The 24,591-nt window shown below is 46.9% G+C and overlaps 1 protein-coding gene across 1 annotated transcript in view; it reads right to left on the bottom strand.

The window, feature by feature from the left end:
* dnah12 (dynein, axonemal, heavy chain 12) overlaps positions 1–24,591 on the bottom strand; it is a 475,562-nt gene that overhangs the window by 321,770 nt on the left and 129,201 nt on the right. Inside the window, exons 20-22 of the mRNA XM_072472436.1 lie at positions 21,670–21,864; positions 21,451–21,572; positions 9,681–9,963 (exon numbers count right to left, since the gene is read on the bottom strand). Coding sequence (XP_072328537.1) covers positions 9,681–9,963; positions 21,451–21,572; positions 21,670–21,864 — 600 coding nt within the window. The remainder of the gene's footprint in view (positions 1–9,680; positions 9,964–21,450; positions 21,573–21,669; positions 21,865–24,591) is intronic.

The following is a 24,591-nucleotide window of genomic DNA, read 5'->3' as shown; positions in this document are numbered from 1 at the left end:
GAAGAAGGAAAAAGACCCGCTGCAGTGTGGGTCCTACAGGCCCATTTCCCTTTTGAACATAGATGCTAAGCTCCTTGCCAAGGTGATGGCGACGAGGATAGAGGATTGTGTCCCGGGGGTGGTCCACGAGGATCAAACTGGGTTCGTTAAGGGGAGACAGTTGAACACGAACATATGGAGGCTGCTAGGGGTGATGATGATGCCCCTACCAGAGGGGGAGGCGGAGATAGTGGTGGCGATGGACGCCGAGAAAGCATTCGACAGAGTAGAGTGGGACTATCTGTGGGAAGTGTTGAGGAGATTTTGTTTTGGAGAAGGGTTTATTGGATGGGTACAGCTGCTATATAGGGCCCCGGTGGCAAGTGTGATCACGAACAGGCAGAGGTCTGACTACTTCCGTCTTTATAGAGGGACGAGGCAGGGGTGCCCCCTGTCTCCGTTACTGTTTGCATTGGCAATTGAGCCGCTAGCCATAGCACTGAGGGGCTCTAGGAAGTAGAGGGGAGTACTCAGGGGAGGAGAAGAACACCGGGTATCATTGTATGCAGATGATCTATTGCTGTATGTTGCGGACCCAGTGGAGGGGATGCCTGAGATAATGTGGACACTCAGGGAGTTTGGGGAATTTTCGGGGTACAAATTGAATATGGGGAAGAGTGAGTTGTTTGTGGTGCATCCTGGGGAGCAGAGCAGGGGAATAGATGATTTACCGCTGAGGAGGGTAACAAGAGATTTCCGGTACTTACGGATCCAGATAGCCAGGAACTGGGGAACCCTACATAGGCTTAATTTAACACGATTGGTGGAACAGATAGAGAAGGATTTTAAGAGATGGGACATGGTGTCCCTGTCACTGGTGGGCAGGGTGCAGGCGGTCAAAATGGTAGTCCTCCCGAGATTTCTTTTTGTGTTCCAGTGCCTCCCGGTGATGGTTACGAGAGCTTTTTTCAAAAAAATTGAGAAGAGTGTTATGAGCTTTGTGTGGGCTGGGAAGACCCCGAGAGTGAGGAGGGGTTTTTTGCAGCGTAGCAGGGATAGGGGGGGACTGGTACTGCTGAGCTTAAGTGATTATTATTGGGCCGCCAATATCTCAATGGTGTGTAAGTGGATGGGAGAAGGGGAGGGAGCGGCGTGGAAGAGACTGGAAATGGCGTCCTGTAAAGGAACCAGCCTACAAGCATTGGCGACGGCGCCGTTGCCGTTCTCCCCGAAGAAATACACCACAAGTCCAGTGGTGGTGGCAACGCTGAAAATTTGGGGGCAGTGGAGACAGCATAAGGGAATGACGGGTGCCTCGGTGCGGTCCCGATAAGGAATAATCATAGGTTTGTCCCGGGGAGAATAGATGGGGGATTTAGAACATGGCAGAGAGCAGGGATTGTGCAACTGAGGGATCTGTTCCTAGACGGGACGTTTGCGAGTCTGGGAGTGCTGACGGAAAAATATGGGTTGCCCCAGGGGAATGCATTTCGGTATATGCAATTGAGAGCTTTTGTGAGGCAACAGGTGAGGGAATTTCCGCAGCTCCCGACGCAGGAGATTCAGGATAGAGTGATTTCGGGGACATGGGTGGGGGAAGGTAGGGTGTCAGATATATACAGGGAAATGAGAGACGAGGGGGAGATCATGGTGGATGAGCTGAAGGGAAAATGGGAAGAAGAGCTGGGGGAAGAGATCGAAGAGGGGCTGTGGGCAGATGCCCTACGCAGGGTAAACTCTTCATCCTCGTGTGCCAGGCTTAGCCTGATACAATTCAAGGTCTTGCACAGGGCGCACATGACCGGAGCAAGGCTCAGTAAATTTTTCGGGGTAGAGGATAGGTGCGGGAGATGCGCGAGAAGCCCAGCGAACCACACCCACATGTTTTGGTCATGCTCGGCACTGCATGGGTTCTGGGTGGGGGTGGCAAATGTGCTTTCGAAGGTGGTGGGGGTCCGGGTCGAGCCAAGCTGGGGGTTGGCTATATTCGGCGTTGCAGAAGAGCCGGGAGTGCAGGAGGCGAGAGAGGCTGATGTTTTGGCCTTTGCATCCCTAGTAGCCCGGCGAAGGATATTGTTAATGTGGAAGGAAGCTAAACCCCCGGGCGTGGAGGCCTGGATAAACGACATGGCAGGGTTTATGAAACTGGAACGGATAAAGTTCGCACTAAGAGGTTCGGCTCAAGGGTTCACCAGGCGGTGGCAACCGTTCATTGACTATCTCGCAGAACGATAAAGGAACTGGGAAAGTAGCAGCAGCAACCCAGGGGGGGGGGGCGGGGGGGGAGGGCTTGGGTGGGTCCTCAGGGGAGTTTTTGTATGGATATTTTTACTTGGATATGTATATTGGCTTGTTTGACTTTATTATTTGGGAGAGTTAATATTATGTTATGGCAGTTGCCATTTAGTTTATATATTATTTATTTATTTGTTAAAAACGGTCACTATTATTTATATTGTTTTATTGTTGTAAAAGGGAAACATTTTTGTACTGTTTTGTCTGGCCGAAAAAATTTGAATAAAATATATATTTTTTTTAAAATGATCCCGGGTGTTTGCGCACTTGAAGAGTTTGAGAGCAGAGGTGATTTTCTTGCAGGAGACACATCTCTGGGTAAAAGATCAGATGAAATGAAATGAATGAAAACCGCTTATTGTCACAAGTAGGCTTCACAGCCTCATTTTGGGAGGCTTTGAAAGCGGAGGAAGTAACAAGGAAGTTCGATAAAGGAGAACCAGTGGACGTGATTTATTTAGATTTCCAGAAGGTCTTTGACAAGGTGTCGCATAGGAGACTGTTAAATAAATTAAACGCCCATGGTGTTAAGGGTAAGATCCTGGCATGGATAGAGGATTGACTGACTGGCAGAAGGCAGAGGGTGGGGATAAAGAAGTCTTTTTCAGGATGGCAGCCGGTGACTAGTGGTGTGCCTCATGGGTCTGTGCTGGGACCACAACTTTTCACAATATACAATAACGATTTGGAAGAATAAACTGAAGGCACTGATGGTAGGTTTGCAGATGATACAAAGATATATGGAGGGACAGGTAGTATTGAGGAAGCAGGGGGCTGCAGAAGGACTTAGACAGGCTAGGAGAGTGGGCAAAAAAGTGGCAGATGGAATACAATGTGGAAAAGTGTGAGGTTGTGCACTTTGGAAGGAGGAATGGAAGCATAGGCTATTTTCTAAATGGGGAAATGCTTAGGAAATCAGAAACACAAAGAGGCTTGGAAGTCCTTGTTCAAGGTTAACGTGCAGGTTCAGTCAACAGTTAGGAAGGCAAATGCAATGTTATCATTCATGTTGAGAGAGCAAGAATACAATAGCAGGGATGTACTTCTGAGGCTGTATAAGGTTTTGGACAGACCACATTTAGAGTATTGTGAGCAGTTTTCAGCCCCGTATCTAAGGAAGGATGTGCTGGCCTTGGAAAGTGTCCAGAGGAGGTTCACAAAAATGATCCCTGGAATGTTGTATGAGGAACGGTTGAGGACTCTGGGTCTGTACTCGTTGGGAGTTTAGAAGGATGAGGGGGGGGATCTTATTGAAACCTGCAGGATACTGCGAGGCCTGGATAGAGTGGACGTGGAGAGGATGTTTTCACTAGTAGGAAAAACTAGAATTTAAGGGCACAATCTCGGACGAAAGGGACGATCCTTTAAAACAGAGATGAGGAGAAATTTCTTCAGCCAGATGGTGGTGAATCTGTGGAACTCTTTGCTGTAGAAGGCTGTGGAGGCCAAATCACTATGTCTTTAAGAAAGAGAAGACTTCCGGGTGCGGCGATGACCAGCTAAGTCGCACGTTTCGGCAGCTCCCGGTGGAACGGACTTTTGGGCTCTTGATAGGAGCCCCAACGGCAATTTGAACGGCAAAAAACACTGTGCGGTAATCCAGAAGGGAATCCCTCCTGGACACGGATGGAAAAAAGAGAGGAAGGTGGCCGGATTGCGGTGGATCCTCTAGAGCAGCGGCCAGGAAGGCAGGCATAAAGCAAGATGGCGTTGGAAGGAGGCAGTTTAATATGGGGCCCTGACCAACAAGAGTTCCTGCGGCGTTGCGTGGAAGAACTCAAAAAGGAGATGAAGAAGGAGCTGTTGGCCCCGATATTACAAGCGATTGAGGGGCTAAAGGAGGAGCAAAAGACCCAGTAACAGGAACTTCGGGTCGTGAAGGCAAAGGCTGCTGAGAATGAGGACGACATACAGGGCCTGGTGGTGAAAACGGAGATGCACGAGGCACAACACAAAAGGTGTGTGGAAAGGCTGGAGGTGCTGGAGAATAATGCGAGGAGGAAGAATTTAAGGATTCTTGGTCTTCCCGAAGGTGTAGAAGGGGCGGACGTCGGGGCATATGTGAGCACGATGCTGCACTCGTTAATGGGATCGGAGGCCCCGACGGGTCCGCTGGAGGTGGAGGGAGTCTATCGAGTTATGGCGCGAAGACCGAGGGCTGGAGAAATTCCTCGAGCCATAGTGGTGAGATTTCTCCGATATAAGGACAGAGAGATGGTCCTCAGATGGGCAAAGAAAACTCGGAGCAGTAGGTGGGAGAACGCGGTGATCCACGTATATCAAGATTGGAGTGCGGAGGTGGCGAGAAGGAGGGCAAGCTTTAATCGGGCCAAGGCGGTGCTGCACAAACGGAAGATTAAATTTGGAATGCTGCAACCGGCAAGACTGTGGGTCACACATCAAGGGAAACACCACTACTTCGAAACGGCAGATGAGGCGTGGACATTTATTGTCGAGGAGAAACTGGAGTGAGCGGGCCATAAAAAGAACGTTTGGGACAAAGTGGGGGGGTGAATATGTGGGATGAAGGGGGGGAAAAGAGGGAAGAGATGACTTCCCAAGTTGTTAATCCTGCGACCCTGTAACTTTTCTCTCTTCCCCATGTCGTGGGGGAGGGAGGATGAGGAGCTGAGGGCGCCGGCCATTGGGGGCGGGGCCAAAAGGGAAGCGCGGGCTTTGTTCTCGCGCTATGGTAATCACGGCGGGAACAGGGAAGCAGGAAGGAGGGGGCCCTGCACAGTGTGAGCCGAGGTCACGGGGGGAAGCCGAGGTCGGCCAGAGTTTGCTGACTTCTGGGAGCAACATGGGGTGTGCAATTACGCTAGTTTGGGAACTAGCGGGGGGGGGGATTAGCTGGGTTGCTGCTGCTGGGGAGAAGGGGGAGCTGGTATGGGGGGGGGGGGGTGGTCGGGGCGGGGGGGCGCCGCTTGGGGGAGATACGGCTACGTGGGAACCGGTGAGGAGCTGGATTGGAAAAGGAGATGGCTAGTCGTCAAGGGGGGGGGCGGGGGGTAAAGAGCCCCCCAACCCGGTTGATCACGTGGCATGTGAGAGGGCTGAATGGGCCGATTAAGAGGGCACGGGTACTCGCACACCAAAAGAAACTTAAGGCAGATGTGGTTATGCTACAGGAGACGCATCTGAAGCTGATAGACCAGGTCAGACTACGCAAAGGATGGGTGGGGCAGGTGTTTCATTCGGGGCTAGACGCAAAAAACAGGGGGGTGGCCATACTAGTGGGGAAGCGGGTAATGTTTGAGGCAAAGACTATAGTGGCGGATAGTGGGGGCAGATACGTGATGGTGAGTGGTAAATTGCAAGGGGAGGCGGTGGTATTAGTGAACGTGTATGCCCCGAACTGGGATGATGCCAACTTTATGAGGCGTATGTTAGGACGAATCCCGTACCTAGAAGTGGGGAAGTTGATAATGGGTGGAGATTTTAATACGGTGCTGGACCCAGGGCTGGACAGATCGAGGTCCAGGACCGGAAGGAGGCCGGCTGCAGCTAGGGTGCTTAAGGACTTTATGGAGCAGATGGGAGGAGTAGACCCCTGGAGATTTATTAGGCCTAAGAGTAAGGAGTTTTCGTTTTTCTCCTATGTCCACAAAGTTTATTCACGGATAGACTTTTTTGTTCTGGGAAGGGCACTGATCCCAAAGGTGACGGGGACGGATTACACGGCTATAGCCATTTCGGATCATGCTCCACATTGGGTGGACCTGGAGATAGGGGAAGAAAAACAACAGCGTCCACCCTGGAGAATGGACATGGGATTATTGGCAGATGAGGGGGTGTGCTTAAGGGTGAGGGGGTGTATTGAAAGGTACTTGGAACTCAATGATAATGGGGAGGTACAGGTAGGAGTGGTCTGGGAGGCGCTGAAGGCAGTGGTCAGAGGGGAGCTGATATCTATTAGGGCACATAAAGGAAAGCAGGAGGGTAGGGAAAGGAAGCGGTTGTTGAAAGAACTTCTGAGGGTGGACAGACAATATGCGGAGGCACCGGAGGAGGGACTGTACAGGGAAAGGCAAAGGCTACATGTAGAATTTGACTTGTTGACTACGGGTAATGCAGAGGCACAATGGAGGAAGGCACAGGGTGTACAGTACGAATATGGGGAGAAGGCGAGCAGGTTGCTGGCCCACCAACTGAGGAAAAGGGGAGCAGCGAGGGAGATAGGGGGGGTGAGAGATGAGGAGGGAGAGATGGAGCGGGGAGCGGAGAGAGTGAATGGGGTGTTCAAGGCATTTTACGAAAGATTATATGAAGCTCAGCCCCCGGATGGGAAGAAGAGAATGATGTGCTTTCTGGATCAGCTGGAATTTCCCAAGGTGGAGGAGCAGGAGAGGGTGGGACTGGGAGCACAGATTGAGGCGGAGGAAGTGGTGAAAGGGATTGGGAGTATGCAGGCGGGGAAGGCCCCGGGGCCAGACGGATTCCCAGTTGAATTCTATAGGAAATATATGGACTTGCTGGCCCCGCTACTGATGAGAACCTTTAATGAGGCGAGGGAAAGGGGGCAGTTGCCCCCGACTATGTCAGAGGCAACGATATCGCTCCTCCTATAGAAGGAAAAAGACCCGCTGCAATGCGGGTCCTACAGGCCCATTTCCCTCCTGAATGTGGACGCTAAGATTCTGGCCAAGGTAATGGCAATGAGGATAGAGGATTGTGTCCTGGGGATGGTTCATGAGGACCAAACTGGGTTTGTGAAGGGGAGACAGCTGAATACAAATATACGGAGGCTGCTAGGGGTAATGATGATGCCCCCACCAGAGGGGGAAGCGGAGATAGTGGTGGCGATGGATGCCGAGAAAGCATTTGATAGAGTGGAGTGGGATTATTTGTGGGAGGTGTTGAGGAGATTTGGTTTTGGGGATGGGTATATCAGGTGGGTACAGTTGCTGTATAGGGCCCCGATGGCGAGCGTGGTCACGAATGGACGGGGGTCTGACTATTTTCGGCTCCATAGAGGGACGAGGCAGGGATGTCCTCTGTCCCCGTTATTGTTTGCACTGGCGATTGAACCCCTGGCCATAGCATTGAGGGGTTCCAGGAAGTGGAGGGGAGTACTCAGGGGGGGAGAAGAACACCGGGTATCTCTGTATGCGGATGATTTGTTGCTATATGTGGCGGACCCGGCGGAGGGGATGCCAGAGATAATGCGGATACTTGGGGAGTTTGGGGATTTTTCAGGGTACAAACTGAACATGGGGAAAAGTGAGTTGTTTGTGGTGCATCCAGGGGAGCAGAGCAGAGAGATAGAGGATTTACCGTTGAGGAAGGTAACAAGGGACTTCCGGTACTTGGGGATCCAGATAGCCAAGAATTGGGGTACATTACACAGGCTTAATTTAACGCGGTTGGTGGAACAGATGGAGGAGGACTTTAAGAGATGGGACACGGTGTCCCTGTCATTGGCAGGTAGGGTGCAGGCGGTTAAAATGTTGGTCCTCCCGAGATTCCATGGTGACATGGTGTCAGACTCAGAGAGGATAAATGAGGTGCTCAAGGTCTTTTATGAAGGACTGTATAGGGCCGGATCGGTTTTCTCCCCGAGCTGGAGAAGGGGAAGAGGCAGGCGCTGGAGGAGCTGTTGGGGCTAAAGAAGGTGATGGAGTGTATTGGCGTGATGCAGTTGAGGAAGGCACCGGGGCCAGATGGCTTTCCAGCGGAACTTTATAAGCAGTTTGTGACAGAGGTGGCCCCCCCCCACCTTTTGGAAATGTTTAGTGAAGCGGTGGAAAAGGGAGAGTTGCCGGCTACGTTGCCACAGGCGCCAATTTCGATGATCCCAAAAAAGGGTAAGGATCCATTGGAGTGCGGGTCCTATAGACCTATCGTGCTGCTAAATACGGACCTGAAAGTCCTGACAAAGGTATTGGCGTGAAGGTTGGAGGGGCGTGTGTCAGACGTGAATTCGGAGGGACCAAACGCGCTTTGTGAAGGGAGGCAGCTCTAGTAATATTAAGAGGTTGCTGAATATAATTATTACCCCGGGCAAGTGCCGGAGATGATAGTGTCCATGAACACAGAGAAGGCCTTTGACAGGGTAGAGTGGAGGTATCTGTTTGAGATTCTGGGGAGGTTTGGGTTTGGGCTGAGATTTGTGGCATTGGTTTTGTTGTTGTATGCTTGTATGCGTCCTCCATGGCAAGTGTGTGAATGAATAAGACGAACGTGGGTTATTTTGGGTTGTATAGTGGGCGAGGCAGGGGTGCCCGTTGTTATCGCTATCGTCTGCGTTGCCGATTGAGCCTTTGCTATGGCACTTTGGGCCTCAGTTGAGTGGTGGGGGACTGTGAGGGGGGGTGCAGGGAGCACCAAGTGTTGTTGTATGCCGATGGCCTGTTGTTTTTTTAAATATTTTTAAAAATAAATTTAGAATACCCAATTATTTTTTTCCCAATTAAGGGACAATAAACCAAGGGGCTGGTTTAGCACAGTGGGCTAAACAGCTGGCTTGTAAAGCAAAACAAGACCAGCAGTGCGGGTTCAATTCCCGTACCAGCCTCCCCGAACAGGGGCCAGAATGTGGCAGCTAGGGGCTTTTCACAATAACTTCATTTGAAGCCTACTTGTGACAATAAGCGATTTTTAATTTTTTTTTCAATTTAGTGTGGCCAATCCACCTAGCCTGCACATCTGTTTGGGGGGGGGGGGGGGGGGTTAGTGCCAGGGGCACAGTGCTGCCTACTCACCCTGGCCACCCTGAGGAGGTTGAACAGTTTCTTCCGGCACTGTGGTGGACCGGTCCGGACTACGTTGCCCACGGCGTGACCGCCTCTGCCACCTGTGTCCAGGCACGACGAACGGTGGCAGCTGGTAGCCTCTTTCCCGGGCCAGGGTACAGGGTCAAGCACCTCTTCTCCACTGCGCCCAGGAGGGTCTTCAGCTCGGCGTCGGTGAAATGGGGTGGCGCTCTCCTTGTTGCCAAATTGTTGGCTGGGATGGTGTGTGTGGGGAGTGCAGTGTCTATATGCGGCTGCAGCTTGTCAGCCTCCTGAGTGTTAATCGCAGAACCGGTGAATCTGGCACTATTTCTCATTGGAATCAATTGTGTTCCATGTGGCGCTGGTGCTAGCCCCTTAACAGCAGCAGAATTGGTCCAGGTGTGGCTGTCATGAAAGTCCACAAATTCTGCATCGGCATCAACACTTAGTCTCCAAAACGGAGAATCCCACCGAATGTTTTTCTTAAAAATACGTACATATGTTGGTCTAACTTTAGCTTTACCATGCAGAAATTTGATTTTTACCACTCAAAAAGCAGTGATTAAAACAATGACAAATTTGAAAACAGTCATGAAAAAATTATCTTTGACATGTTATTTAGATAGACATGCTGAACATTATAATCCGACGTACCTGATTCAGCACTAGAAAATGAAAATTATGTCATACCTGTTGTGATTGATCAATAACATCGTGGACACTTCTTAGCATGATATCTTCCACCTGAACCAGCCATTTTTCAACAGCACCCCGAGCTTCAGCAGTGCAAATCTTTTGAATTAGTTCAATTCGTTCACCTTCGCTACTGAACATTGCGATGATATCCAGATTGGGAAGGAATTCCAGTTTATTAATACCCTCAAAACACTTCTTGAGATGGGGTTGTACTCTCAATGGATCCTTAGTTTCAGAAAGGATTTCTAGCATTTCATCATTAGAGAGAAAGAAAAACCTAGAAACGTTAAGAATAAAACATTAGGATACTGCAGTCTGAACAATAATTTACATTTATATAGTGCCCTTAATGTGACAGAAAAGTTTGAAGGCACATTACAAATGCAATTAGACAGGGAAACATAAGAAATAGGAGCAGGGGTAGGCCATTCACCCCTTTGAGCTTGCTCTGCCATTCAATTAGATCATGGTTTATCTTCTGCTTCAAAACCATTTTCCTGCAACCCCATATCCTTTGATGTTTTTAATATGTAGGAATCCACCAATCTCAATCTTGAACATATTCCACAACTGAGCCTTCAAAGCATTCTTTGGGGAGAGAATTCCAAAGGTTCATCACATCATACAAATTAACCTACGAATTAGGAACAGGAGTAGGCCACTCGTTCCTTTGAGCCTGCTTTGCCATTCAATGAGAACATGTTTGATCTAATTGTAACCTCAACTCCGCACTCCTGTCCACCCTGATAAACCTTCACCCCCTTGCATATCAAGAATCTATCTATCTCCACCTAAAAATATTCAAAGACTCCTCTTCCACTGTCTTTTGAGGAAAACGGTTCCAAAGACTCTCAATGCTCAGAGAGAAATACATTTTTCTAATCTCTTCTCATAAATGGGCAACACCTTATTTTTAAACAGTGACCGCCTAGTTCTAGATCCTCCCACAAGAGAAAACATCCTCTCCACATCCACCCTGTCAAGACCCCTCAGGATCGTATATGTTTCAATCAAGTCACCTCTTACTCTTAAACTAAAGCAGATACAAGTCTAGTCTGTCCAACCGTTCCTCACAAGACAACCCACCCAATCCAGCTATTAGTTCAGTAAACCTTCTCTGAACTTCTTACAGTTCTAATGCATTTAACACCCTTCCTTAAATAAGGAGACCAATAGTGTACACAGTACCTCATATGTTGCATCACCAGTACCCTCTATAGATGAAGCATAACCTCCCTACTTTATATTCAAGTCACTTGCATTAAATTATAACATTATATTAGTATTCCAAATTACTAACTGTACCAGCATACTGGCCTTTTACGACTCATGCACTAGGACTCCTATAGAGCTCTCTGCATCTCAGAGCTCTGTAATCTCTTACCATTTAGATAATATGCTTTTTTAAATTTTCCTTGCTAAAATGGACAAATTCATACTTCCCACTTTATATTTCATTTGCCAGATCTTTGCCTGCTCACTTAACCTATCGATATCCCTTTGAAGCCTCTTTGTGTCCTCTTCATTTCTTATTATTTAACCTACTTTTAGAAAATTTAGCAATTGTACCATCAGTCCCTTCATCCAAGTCATTTTCTTAAACAGTAAAAAGTTAATGCCCCAGCAACGTTCCCAATGGCACACTACTCGTTACATCTTGCCAACCAGAAAAAGACTCATATATGTGCACAAATAATTGAAGGTGGCAGGACAGGTTGAGGAAGTTGTTAGTAAGGCGTATGGGATCCTGGGATTTAGAGAGCATAGGGTACAAAAGCAACAGAATGATTGTGAACATTTATAAAACACTGGTTTGGCCTCAACTGGAGTGTTGAGTCGAATTCTTGCCACCGTACTTTCAGAAAGACATCAAGATATAAGAGAGGGTGCAGGAAATGTTTATGAGAAAGTTCAGTTCCGTGGACAGATTGGTTGATAGGAGATCTGAACGAGATGTTCAAAATGATAAGAATCTGAACAGAGTAGAGAGAGAGAGAGCGATAGAGAGAGAAAGAGTGTTTCCATTGGTGGATGGGTTGAGAACCAGAGGACACTGATTAACGTGAATGGCAAAAGAACTAGAAGCAACATAAAGAAGAACTAGTGGTTAGCATCTAGAATGTACTGCCTGAGTGAATAGTGGAGGAAAATGTAATTCTGACTTTCAAAACGGAATTGGATGATTATCCAAAGAGAACAAAAATTGCAATGCTCGAGAGTAGCTCATAACAAAGAGTTGGCTTGGACACCATGGGTCAAATGGCCTCTTCTGCTGAATAGGCGTGGTAACTGAAAGAATGGTCTAAAGATGAGTATGGGGAATTATAAAAGAGGAAAATTGAACAAGAAAATGGATTTAGGAAATAAGTTCAAGTGAGCGAGACCAAGTATGCAAAAGTAGAATGTCATGTTAAGATGGTCAGAGATAAGGAGGCAGGTTCCAACTCTTTGAGGACTTATGTGAGAATGGCAATTTTTCTAGTTTTGACTGCCTAGCAGCTAAATTCTGTTTGAATTGCTCTCATGTTCTCAGTTATTTGCAAATCAGACATTTTATATATACTCGATTTTTCACACTATCATCTATTCCATCTATACCAGCATTGGACACTTTGCTAGACTTCCTTCCTAACAAACAAGAACTTATTTCTCAAATGTATAACCATTTAATGTCCCTGAATTACTACACCTTCCCTAAGATAAAATCTGATTGGAAGATTCTTGGCTAACTGGTGGAAGAGGGCTTTTTGACGTGTCAACGCCACGTCGTCTTATGCCAGACTTGGATTTAGTTTAAGGTCCTTCATCAAATTCATCCTTCTAAATCCAAGTTTGTCAAGATTTAATCAGTCTAATGGGAAATGTGATAGATGTGCTTACTCTCCAGCTAATCTGAGCTGTACGTTTTGGTCTTGTCCTAAGATTTCTGAATTTGGCTATTTTATTTGCTATTTTTTCAAAAGTATTAAAAATTAATTTAGAATTGTGCCCACTTTCGGTTATTTCGGAGTCCCCTCTGGGGATATGATTTTACAAGGTGGACGGCCAGCCTTTGCTACACCTTTGGTTTCTTTGGAGGATATTGCTTGGCTGGAGGTCCCTTATTCCACCTTCTGTTTCTTGCTGGGTAAAAGACATTATATGCTGCCTATAACATGAAAAAATAGTACTTACGTTGAGGTGATCAATTGACAAGTGTTATTTTATTTGGCAACCTTTTATTTCACAAGAAATTAGCAGTGCTCCCGTCTGGTTAGAGGGTATGTATGTGTTCCTTGGATGATTAGGTGGCATTCTTCTTAATATATATTGATGCTTTCATTACATTATTTCACTAATAGTAAACCATCTGCCTTCCTTTTCTCACTCTTTGCATATTTGTATAGTCTAATGAGATGATAGGGTGAGGTGGAGTGTGGAGTTGAATTGATAAGAGGAACAATAAGTGATTGTACTGTGTTATGCTGCCAACATATTTTTCAAAAAAGGAAAAAACAGAAGGTCAGAGACAAGTATGACCCACATCCTTCGGTTTTCAAGGTTGAAGGCAGATGCAGAAATAGGGTGAAGCAAGCTGTAGAGAGATTTAAGGATGATGATGTGTTGGGGGAATGAAGAACTGGGTGTTGGTCAGAGAGAACTGTGAGTCTTCCATTTCAACTAACAACAGTTTTTTCAGATGGGCACCAGGAATCTACACGACGTATTGGGCAAATACTCCAAAGTGTTCCAGGAGGTTCTAGGCAGGATAAAAGGGGCCAAGGCATGTGTCTATGTGGATCCTGATGCTCAGTCCCGGTATTTTAGGGCGAAGCCTGTCCCTTGCATTGCTTGCCAAAGTTTAAAAAAAAAAAAATTTAGAGTATCCAATTCATTTTTTTTCCAATTATGGGGCAATTTAACATGGCCGATCCACTTACCCTGCACATCTTTGGGTTGTGGGGGTGAAACCCACGCAAACACAGGGAGAATGTGCAAACTCCACACGGACAGTGACCCAGGGCCGGGATCGAACCTGGGACCTCGGCGCCATGAGACAGCAGTGCTATCCACTGCGCCACCGTGCTGCCCCATTGCTTGCCAAAGTTGACGCAGAGCTTCGGCGCCAGAACGATCTGGGTGTCATACCCCCTGTACATTTTAAGCTCACAGTAAACAGAGCTTAATGCTTGGATCGATGCCCGTTGTCTAGAGCGAAAGGTTTGTACGCAGAACTATCTGGTGGGTGTTCTTTCACAAAACTTGTCATGAACCACGCCTATTTACTGGTGGAGTTAAATCTTGTGTCCAGATAATTTGTGACCATAAATACCCATAGGGGGTTATTTGAAAGCACCCGCCTCCCATTTGGGGTTTCATTGGCCCTGCTGATTTTCCAGCATGTCATGGAAGATATCTTGCAGGGTCTGCTGAAGGCGGGCGTCATGTGCACCACAGAGAAAGAGCGTATGGACAATCTGTAAGAAGTATTTCGGCAGTTTTCACAAGTGGCCGCCGGCTAAAGAGGAGCGTGTTCCGCACTAGAGCGGTGACTTATTTGGGATACAGAGTGGACAGGGATGGTCTACACCCAATGAAAGATAAGGTGCGGGCCATAAAAGGGGCCTCAATCTTGAAGCATGGCACTGAACTCCAGGCGTTCCTAGGCCGAATAAATTATTATGGAAAGTTCATTGCAAACCTAGCCACTTTATTGTCTTCACTCCAAGTATTGTTGGAAAAGTGGTTCTGGGTGCCTCACAAGACAAAGCATTCACCGGAGTAAAAGAGCATCTGTCGTCCACACAGCTCCTCACTCACTATGATCCAGCTCCGCTGTTAATCTTGACATGCAATACCTTCCCCTTTGGCTTTTGGGCGGTGCTGGCCCACATATGGGATGACAGCAAGGAATGCCCCATCGTTTTCAACTCGAGGACCCTGGTGGACACTGAACCACACGCACAAATTGAGGAGCAGGGCTTGGTGGTAATATTTAGAGACAGGAAATTCCACCAATATGTTTATGGGAGGCACTTCTCTGCTGTGACTGACCACAAGCCCCTGCTCAACCTTTTCTGGAGGGTACGGGAATCCCACCCATCGCATCTTCTAAAATTCAGCGTTGGCCGTTTCGATGCGCGCCTTATGAATATTCATTGTAACACTACACGGATACGCAGATTGCCCATGCTAATGCTCTTAGTCCTCTACCATTGCCCATAGTTCCTATCATCACCAGCGGTGGATGAAGTAGTGGCAACTCTCAACTTTATGGATAACTTGCCGGTAACGGCTACTCAGGTACATGAATGGCGGAAAGCAGGGTACCCTTCCTGTAGCCCTACAGCCCTTTTCCCAGAAGTTCTCAGAGTTCATCGTGGAGGACGTTGTCATATTGTGGGGAGCTTGCATAGTAATCCTACTGCAGGGTCAGGAGTCCCTGCTGAAGGACCTACACAGTGGAATGCCCGGGCGCCTCTAAGATGAAGGTGTTGACCCATAGTTATGTCTGGTGGCTCAGTATCGATCGGGACATTGAGGGGGTCTTTCGCAGCTGCCCGGCGTGCCAGGAACGTCAGAAGCTTCCACCAGCTGCCCCCCTCCATCCATGGGAATGGCTGGATTGCCCCTGGCTGCAACTACATGCAGATTTTGCGGGGCCTTTCATGGGGTCCATGTTCCTTGTCATTGTAGATTCCCACTCAAAGTGGCTTGACGGGTCCAGGGCCACAGGAGAAAAGCTCCAGTGCTCGTTCAGCATCCTGAGGTGCTGGTAACGGATAATGGGATGTCGTTCACAAATGAACAGTTTGCTACATTTATGAAACGGAGTGGTATCCGGCAAATCCCGTACCATTCCTCTCCAATGGCCTGGCGGAAAGGGCAGTCCAGACTTTCAAAAGGGGCATAAAGAAACAAACCACGCATTCCATGGACACGCGACTGGCGTGGTTCCTTTTAACTACAGCACAGTGCCATACGTCATGATGGGTATTACCCCTGCTGATTGGCCGAAGGCTTAGAACCTGGATGAGTCGGACAGCACAGTGGCGGTGGCGCAGTGGTTAGCACTGCTGCCTCACATAGCCGAAGATCTGGGTTCGATCCCAGCCCCGGGGCACTGTCTGTGTGGAGTTTGCAAATTATCCCCGTGTCTGCGTGGGTTTCATCCTCACAACCCAAAAGATTTACAGGGTAGGTGGATTGGCCATGCTAAATTGCCCCTTAATTGGAAAACATAATTGGTTACTCTAAATTTATTTTTAAAAAGAACCTGGTTGAGTCTCACATTTACCAACCTCGCCAGGAAGGTGAAGCAGGCGGCACAGAAGCGTCACCATGATTTGAGGACGCCACGGCGACAGTTTCACTCAGGGGATGTGAGTCTATGCCTGCAATTTTGGAGATGGTGTACTTTGGCTCCCCATATGTTATGCTGGGGAGAACGGGACCGGTCTCCAACAAAGCTAGGATTCAGGGGAAAGTTCAGTGAAAGCATGTGGACCACCCCAACATGCTGTAGCTCGCACTACACAATGACCAACCGGCAGCATTGATGTCGCCTCCGTACAAGGAACTGCCTCTCAGGCGGGGACCCAACTATCTATACCCCAGCATTGGCTCCAGCAGGAGGAGGATAACAAACGTATCCATGCACATTGATGATGTAGTACCAGGACCGAGGTCACAGCAATAACGCTTCAGAGGTCGACAGGAAAAGGCGGTCGACAAACCAATATATAACGCCTGATCCAGAGCCGTGGCAGCAAGCTGAAGCACAGCCTTGGGCAAAGCAGCGCAGAAAGCCCCCACTGTTGGTGGCTGTAGAGGAACTTTCAGAATCAGGGGGGTGGGATGTTATAACCCCCACGAGGACCAAGGGAAACCATTGTTGACCTCCTAATGGGAGTCATGGAGTACGAGCTTCCTAGGTAGGGGGCAAAGGTCACCCAGCTGGAGCTCAGTAAAGATTACACATAAAAGCCGGCCGAGGCAGGGCCTGCTGTGATTAGCTCTACCAGCAAAGACTGGATGGAGAGAGAGTTTCTGCCATGGGCAGAATATCGTTTATAGTTTAATAAATATTTGTTCCACTACCGCTGGCTTCCTCAAGTTACTAAATGAATATAAGGTGGGGAAATGTGAGGTTATTCACTTTGGTAGGAAGAATAGAGAATCAGACTATTTTTCAAATGGTGAGAAATGTTTAAATGTTGCTGATCAAAGAAGTTGTTGTTTTCATATAAGAAACACAACATTTCCATGCAGGAACAACAAGTTATAAAGGGAGGCAAATGGCACGTTAACTTTAATTGCAAGAGGTTGGAAGTTGTTGTTTTCATATAAGAAACACAACATTTCCATGCAGGAACAACAAGTTATAAAGGGAGGCAAATGGCACGTTAACTTTAATTGCAAGAGGTTGGAATCATAGAATCCCTACAGTGCAGAAGAAGGGCATTTGGCCCATCGAGACTGCACTGACTCTCTGAAAGAGCACCCTACCTAGGCCCAATCCCCCACCCTATTCTCGTAGCCCCACCTAACTGTTGGACACTTTGGGGCAATTTAGCATGGCCAATTTACCTAACCCATACATCTTTGGACTGTGGGAGGAAACCGGAGCACCCAGAGGAAACCCACACAGACAGAGGAGAACGCACAAACTCCATGCAGACAGTCACCCAAGGCCAGAATTGAACCCGGGTCCCTGGCGCTGTGAGGCAGCAGTGCTAACTACTGTGCCACCGTGCTGCTCATAAATGCAATAGTCTTGGTGCAATTCTGCAGGTCTTTGGTATGAACACATGAAGAGCACTGTGTATATTTCCAATCTTCTTATTTAAGAAAGGATATAATTGCCTCAGAGGTTGGGGCTGAATACTTTGATTACTGGGATGAGAAGTTGTCCCATGAGAAGTTGAGTAAACTGAGTCTGTACACAGTTAAGAGAAATGAGAGGATATATCACTGAAACGCATGAGATTCGTATTAGAGTAGATGCTTCGTGATTTATTTCCCCTGGCAGAGGGGTCCACCATCTACAAGGCCAAGTCAGGAGTAATGGAATACTCTCCACTTGCCTGGATGAGGTCAGCTCTAACAACACTCAAGCAGCTCGACATCATCCAGGACAAAGCAGCCCGCTTGATTGCTCCCCCTTCCACAAACATTCAAACCCTCCACCATTGACGAACAGAGGCAGCCATGTGCACCAACTGCAAGATGCACTGCGACAATTGACCAAGGTTCCTTAGACAGCACCTTCCAAACCCACAACCACTACCTTCTAGAAGGACAAAAGCAACAGATACCTGGGAACCCCACCACCTGGAGGTTCCCCTCCAAGTCACTCACCACCCTGACTTGGAAATATATCGCCGTTCCTTTGCTGGGGCAACATCCTGTAACTCCCTCCCTAATAGCACAGTGGGTGTACCTACACCTCAAGGACTGCAATGACTCAAGAAAGCAACTCACCACCACCTTCTGAAGGCCAACTAGGGATGGGCAATAAATGCTGGCCTAGCTAGCGACGCCCACATCCTGTAAATTAATTTTTAAAAGATCAGAGGTTTGGAGATTGCAGGTCCTGGCCCCGCGGGTGGGTCGTGGGCAGCAGCAGTCATGAAGGTCCTGGAGCGATCAGTTGCAGTGTTCCCGATCACAGGAGAAGCACCCAATGACCGCGACCTGCTTTTAAGAATGCCGACCACGACTGGCCTTTAAGTTCAGAATGCATGCCGCGACCAGCTTTTAAATGCGAACGATGCAGTCTTCCCGTCAGAAGTGGCAGCAGAGAGTATGTCACGTGCCCGACAGGTGCAATTACATTATGTATGTCCGTTCTTTTGGCGCAAAATCAAGAGAAGAGATTCCTCCATTTACTAGCTGTGAGGAAGCAAGTCAACAGGATTGTGAAGAACTGAAGATGGGTCGTTTTGTTGGAAGGAAGAGGGAGTGCCAGAGACACAAACAGGCCAGGATCTCACAACTGAATCTGCTGAAGAGAGTTGCTCAGGAGAATCCACAGCAGCAGAAAGCAGTGCTAGTGTGAGCTGTATACAGAGCTCCAGGGCCTCTGGTGAACAGTCTACTAAGAAGAAACTAAAATCAGGAAGAAAGCAGTACAAAGATGATTTCTTGAGGTATGGCTTTGTTAATTTTGCAAATCAGGATGCAAAACCCATGTGTTTTATAGGCAGGGAAGTAATGGCAAATGAGTGTTGGTACTAACTATGTCTTATCGTGTAGACATCTTTTCAATTCTAAACAAACTGAACCTCAAATTGCAATGGAAGGATGATGATTGCTTTTGGCACTGAAGAAATAGATGCTTTCCAACAATCGTAAGTTTGGCAAGTCCGAGTACAAAGTCAAAACGACCACATGTTTCCCACACTGCTAGGACACATCAAAGAAAACAGCGATAGTAAGGGAACTGTCAATAGACTAGCAAGCCTTATTCAGTCGCAGCTGGCTGTGCTGATCAACAATCTTTGTCGTTACTTTCCAGAGGAGAAGTTTCACACATTGAAAAAGAAGAGGTGGGTGAAAGCGCCTTTTGATTTGAGACCCCACAGTCAATTATTAAATTACAGCTGACTCCAAGTGAAGAGACTGAATTTCTGCGCCTCACCTATGGCAGCACATTAAAAACACACAAGTCCATGAGGCTGTCAGTATTCTGGAGTAGCGTCTTCGAGGAGTATCCAGTGAAAAAGTCATTTTATTGTTATTGCCCTTCACAACAATTTACACGTGCGAGGCTGGATTTCCCATCCTCACAAAGGTGAAAACAGGCAAAAAAGGCCGGCGTGGGTCGCAAAGGTCGGCCGGCGTGGGTCGCAAAGGTCGGCCGGCGTGGGTCGCAAAGGTCGGCCGGCGTGGGTCGCAAAGGTCGGCCGGCGTGGGTCGCAAAGGTCAGCCGGCGTGGATCGCAAAGGTCGGCCGGCATGGGTCGCAAAGGTCGGCCGGCATGGGTCGCAAAGGTCGGCCGACATGGGTCGCAAAGGTCGGCCGGCATGGGTCGCAAAGGTCGGCCGGCGTGGGTCGCAAAGGTCGGCCGGCGTGGGTCGCAAAGGTCGGCCGGCATGGGTCACGAAGGTCAGTCGGCGTGGGTCACGAAGGTCAGCTGGTTGGTAAAAGTGGGTCCCAGGAAAATAGGTTTGAAAAATACTGCTCTAGTCAAGGGATTATGGGAATAAAGCAGGAAAGTGAAAGAAAGGACACTGATCTAACTGAATGGAGGAGCAGGCTTGAAGGGCTGTACGTTCAATTCCTTTGCCTATTCCTAATTTCCAATAACTACATCATCACCAATTCTACCTCTATAAATTACTTTCATCCCTGCTTCAGATCATCTGCTGCTGAAACCCTCATCCGTGTCTTTTTCTTTTGAACTTGACTATTCCAATGTACATCAGGCCAACCCCACTCCCCCCATCTTGGACCCTCAATAAGCTTGAGTTCATCCAAAATTCTGCAACCCAGCTCTTAACTCATACCAAATCCAGTACACCCTGTGCTTGCCAGGCTATACTTTCTCCCAGTCTGGCAAAAATTCAATTAGCCCACATTATCTCTGTAACCTTTCCAGCCCTACAACCCACCTATATATCCCTATATTCCTCCCACTCTGGCATCTAGCATATCTCCTACTTTTATTGTTCCACCAATGGCAGTCATGTTTTATAGTGTCAGGGCCATAAACCATGAAATTATCTCCCTAAACCTCTTTATGCCTTACTTCGCCTTCCGGATGCTCCTTAAATCCTATCTGTGATTTTTCTTTATTCATTCATGGGATGAAAGCATTGCTGGCAATGCCAGCATTCCTTGCCCATCATTAATTGCTATTTAGAAGGCGTTTATAACCTACCTTCTTGAAGCACTGCAGTCCATATGGTGTAGGTACAACCAGTGTTGTTGGGGAGGGAGTTCCAGGATTTTGACTCAGCTCACTGTCAAATTCTTTTTACTGATACTCCTTTGAAATGTCTTGGGATGTTTTACTACTTTAAAAAGGCTATATAAATGCTTGTTGATGTTGCATGTCCAGATCATGGGCTGGATGCACCATTTTGGAGGTTAAGTGCCGACGCCGGCGTGGGAACTGTGGCGTTTTACGACGGAAAAATCGACGCTGAACCGTTACCAGTCCTGCAACTGGTGAGGGGCTAGCAACCTCGCCGAGTAAAACCCCTGGCTCCCATAATATAAACGCCTGGAGAATGGGCGGGTCCGTAGCTGCGCATATGCAAAGCGACGACCTGTAACGGTCGCGTCGACCTGCCAAATACTGCCCCCCTGGCCACCCCGCACCAGTTCCCCTAGCCCTCGCGGAAACCCCCCCCAACCAGCAGCACGGTTCCTGGCCGACTGTGACAGCGCTGGACACAGTCCGCAGCCACCACGCTGGGTTCCCGACCACAAGTGAACCGTGCCGTTGGGAATTCAGCCCATCGGCGACAGTGAATCGCGGAGCCACGGAGAATAAAGGGTCAGGCCTGCTAATGATATGCCAACGGTACTTAAACGCTGCGTGGCGAGCGACACATTTACGCCATTTTCGGGGTGCTGGAGGATCCTGATTTGGCATCAAACCAGCGCCTACCGCAATTTTGGTATCGGAGGCTGTTCTCCCCCCAATCGCATTTCGTGATTCCGGCGTCAGCCGAAGGTGAATCCCACCCCAAATTTGTGCTGCTAAACTATGATTCACTATTTATTCATAGAAAATACATGTTCATAGCTTCCAAGTAAATTCTTAATAGTATACCGAGGAAAGAAGAGCCGTTTTTTCTCCAGGTAAGCATTTAGTCCTTTCATGATTTTATCCAACAAGCGGTTGCAATCCTGCAATTTTCCCAGTAATCCTGTTAGGGAAGTTGCTGCCAGAACCTATGAAGTTGAATACAGTAAACAAGAAATTAGTAGTTATTAGAAATCTTGGCCATCCTTTACACATTTTGATATAGTGATTTACATCAGGATGTACCTTGGGATCCTTAACACAGTGCTTCATGATATCCTTCCAGTTTCTGTCCACAGTCTGGAAGAGTCGCCCCTCTTCTGGCATCTGTTGCATAATGTCCTCAGAAGAAAAAATTGGGTCTAGATAGAGCCATTGAGCTTGTACTTTCAACCATTCATCAATGGTTTCCTGAACGTGAATCAGACGCTCCTCCCAATTCTTAAATACACATGCAAAGCAGTAAATAATGCGTTGAAATAATATATTCCAATATTGTGCTCTATAGCTTTAAATGAGAAAAACGAATTGACATCCCTAAACATAATCATTTTGGTCTGCTTATTTCAAAGCAGTATCTTTGTTCTATTGAAATCAAGGGGAAAAAATATTATTACTTGTAATATAATTTTTTGCTCATACTAGCACTTCAGAATCTGGAATTATATTTACAGATGTTAATCCTTATTCCACAACAGCCTAAATGCAAAGCAATATTTCCCTTGATCAATCCGAGGTACATGTATATTTAGCTGATATAAAAATACATATCTCACAATAATATTTTTATAATAGTATTAAGAATCACTTCGCAAAGACTTGCATATGATGTAAATAACTTGATTCTCTCTCCAAACCTCTTACTGTTATATAAATGATAAAATATTATTACAGTCCTTGAATCATATAGTTTAACTAAGTATTTAATTGAAGTGCAAGTAGACCCATTTCCTCCTCCGTCTCCAAAACCTTCCTCCTTTACTCCAATTAAATAATTTAAAGGTATCATTGTAAAATAGTTATTTTTATCCTTTTTACTTTCCATAGTAAGTGGTCAGTTTTTTGTTGCAACTGTTATTGCTTCGGCAATGTGCGGGGAGACTTTTCTTATTGTTAAGACTCTAATGACCAGCACTTTAATAGTGCTCACATACCATGGTCTAGAACTTTTTGAGTGACGATTTATCCAATGCTAGTTTCAAATCGTATAAAAAGCTTAATTGGATCACAAGATAGCCATGACCCAGGAAAGCTGTCTTAGTTTATCCAATTGTAAGAATTCTAAATTCTTGAAATTTAACATACAATTATTTTTTTACAAGTTTCTAACATTTTGATTTAATTGCTAATCGAGGAAGTCTATTCCAAATGTTCACCGCACTTTGTATAAAGAAGTTTCCTAGCATCAGCTATAAATTTACCTGTTACTGGTTTGAATAAATATCTACTTGTCTTATTATTGCAATTTAACTTTAAGTAGTATTTCAGATTTTTAGATTCTCTCTTCATTTAATTATCTTTCATACATCCATAAAATAACCTCTAGAAGCCTTCTTCTCATGCTGGAAAATCAAAGTTTTGTCATTAAAACTCACAACCTTGACAATAGCTAGGTCCAATTCTAGATGAGCAGCACAAATCGATAGCACTGTGGCTTCACAGCTCCAGGGTCTCCGGTTCGATTCCCTGCTGGGTCACTGTCTGTGCAGAGTCTGTACGTTCTCCCAGTGTCTGCGTGGGTTTCCTCCGGGTGTTCCGGTTTCCTCCCACAGTCCAAAGACGTGCAGGTTAGATGTATTGGCCATGATAAATTGCCCTTAGTGACCAAAAAGGTAGGAGGGGTTATTGGGTTATGGGGATAGGGTGGAAGTGAGGACTTAAGTGGGTCGGTGCAGACTCGATGGGCCGAATGGCCTCCTTCTGCACTGTATGTTCTATGTTCTATTGTAACAGAAGAACAACTGCACTAACTCTGTGTATTGAATGGGTTTTGCATGAGTTAAAATCAGAGCCCCAGCAGACATCTCAGCACTTCCATCAGCCCTTGATGTTTCCCTGTGGCTTGTAATTAGAAGTGGATATGGCACTCGAGATGCTCCAAAGTCCATTCCCTAGTTACTGATTCCATCTGTCTGCCTGGCAACTGTTTGAGCCCAGTCTCTTCACCTGTGACCATGAGTCGAGCTTATACCTAATATTCACGCCATTTCTAAGACAGCCCTTTTCCCCATCTGTAACGTCGCCTGACTTGGTCCCCATCTCAGTTCATCTGCTGCTGAAACCCTCATTCAGGCCTTTGTTACCCCTAGATTTGACTACGACAATGCACTCCTGGCTGGTCTCCCACATTCTACCTTCTGTAAACTTGGAAGTCATCCAAAACTCAAACTGCCCTTATCATATCTCACAGAAATCACATTCCCCATCACCACTATGCTTTCTGACCTACATTGACACCCGGTCAAGCAGTGTCTTCATTTTAAAATTCCCATCCTTGTTTTAAATCCATCCATGGCCTTGCCCCTCCCTATCTATCTCATCCCCTCAAGCCCTACAACCCTCCAAGGTAACTGTTCTCATCTAATTAAGGTCACTTGAATATCCAGATTTTCACTCTGCCATTGGTACCCAATCTTTCAGCTGCTTAGGCCCTATGTTCTTGAATACCTTTCCTCACTATAACTCTCTAAATGTCTGCTCTTTTCTTTCAAGTCACTCCTTAAAACCTCCCTCTTTGACCAAGCTTTTGGTCATCTGCCCTAAAATATCGATATGTAATTTGGTGACATATTTTGTTGCCTAATACTCAGATGTTTTATTACATTAAAGGTGCTATATGAATATAAGCTGTTGCTGTTGATGCAGGCTAACCAGAGCACAATAGAGTTTGTCACAACCGCTTCGGTCTTGTATTCTACTGTTTTATTTGTGAGAATTAACATTCTATTGGCTACCTTAACTACACTTCTTCAAATTCTGCTTTCCATAAAGACTCTGTTCCATTCTTCCAATTTTGTTGTTTTCATCACATCTGTTCTGATGATGTAACCTTCTACACCAACGCTCCTGATATATTTGGTATATCTTCCCTTTTCCTGAATTCCAGCCACCCACAACTCTCCTCCCACCGTGGTTGGCAGTTCTGTCCCATTGCCTGCAGTTCTTCTC

Source organism: Scyliorhinus torazame, chromosome 13 (genome assembly GCF_047496885.1).
Source record: "Scyliorhinus torazame isolate Kashiwa2021f chromosome 13, sScyTor2.1, whole genome shotgun sequence".
In the NCBI taxonomy this organism is placed as follows: domain Eukaryota; kingdom Metazoa; phylum Chordata; class Chondrichthyes; order Carcharhiniformes; family Scyliorhinidae; genus Scyliorhinus; species Scyliorhinus torazame.
This window is presented reverse-complemented; position numbering and strand designations above follow the sequence as displayed.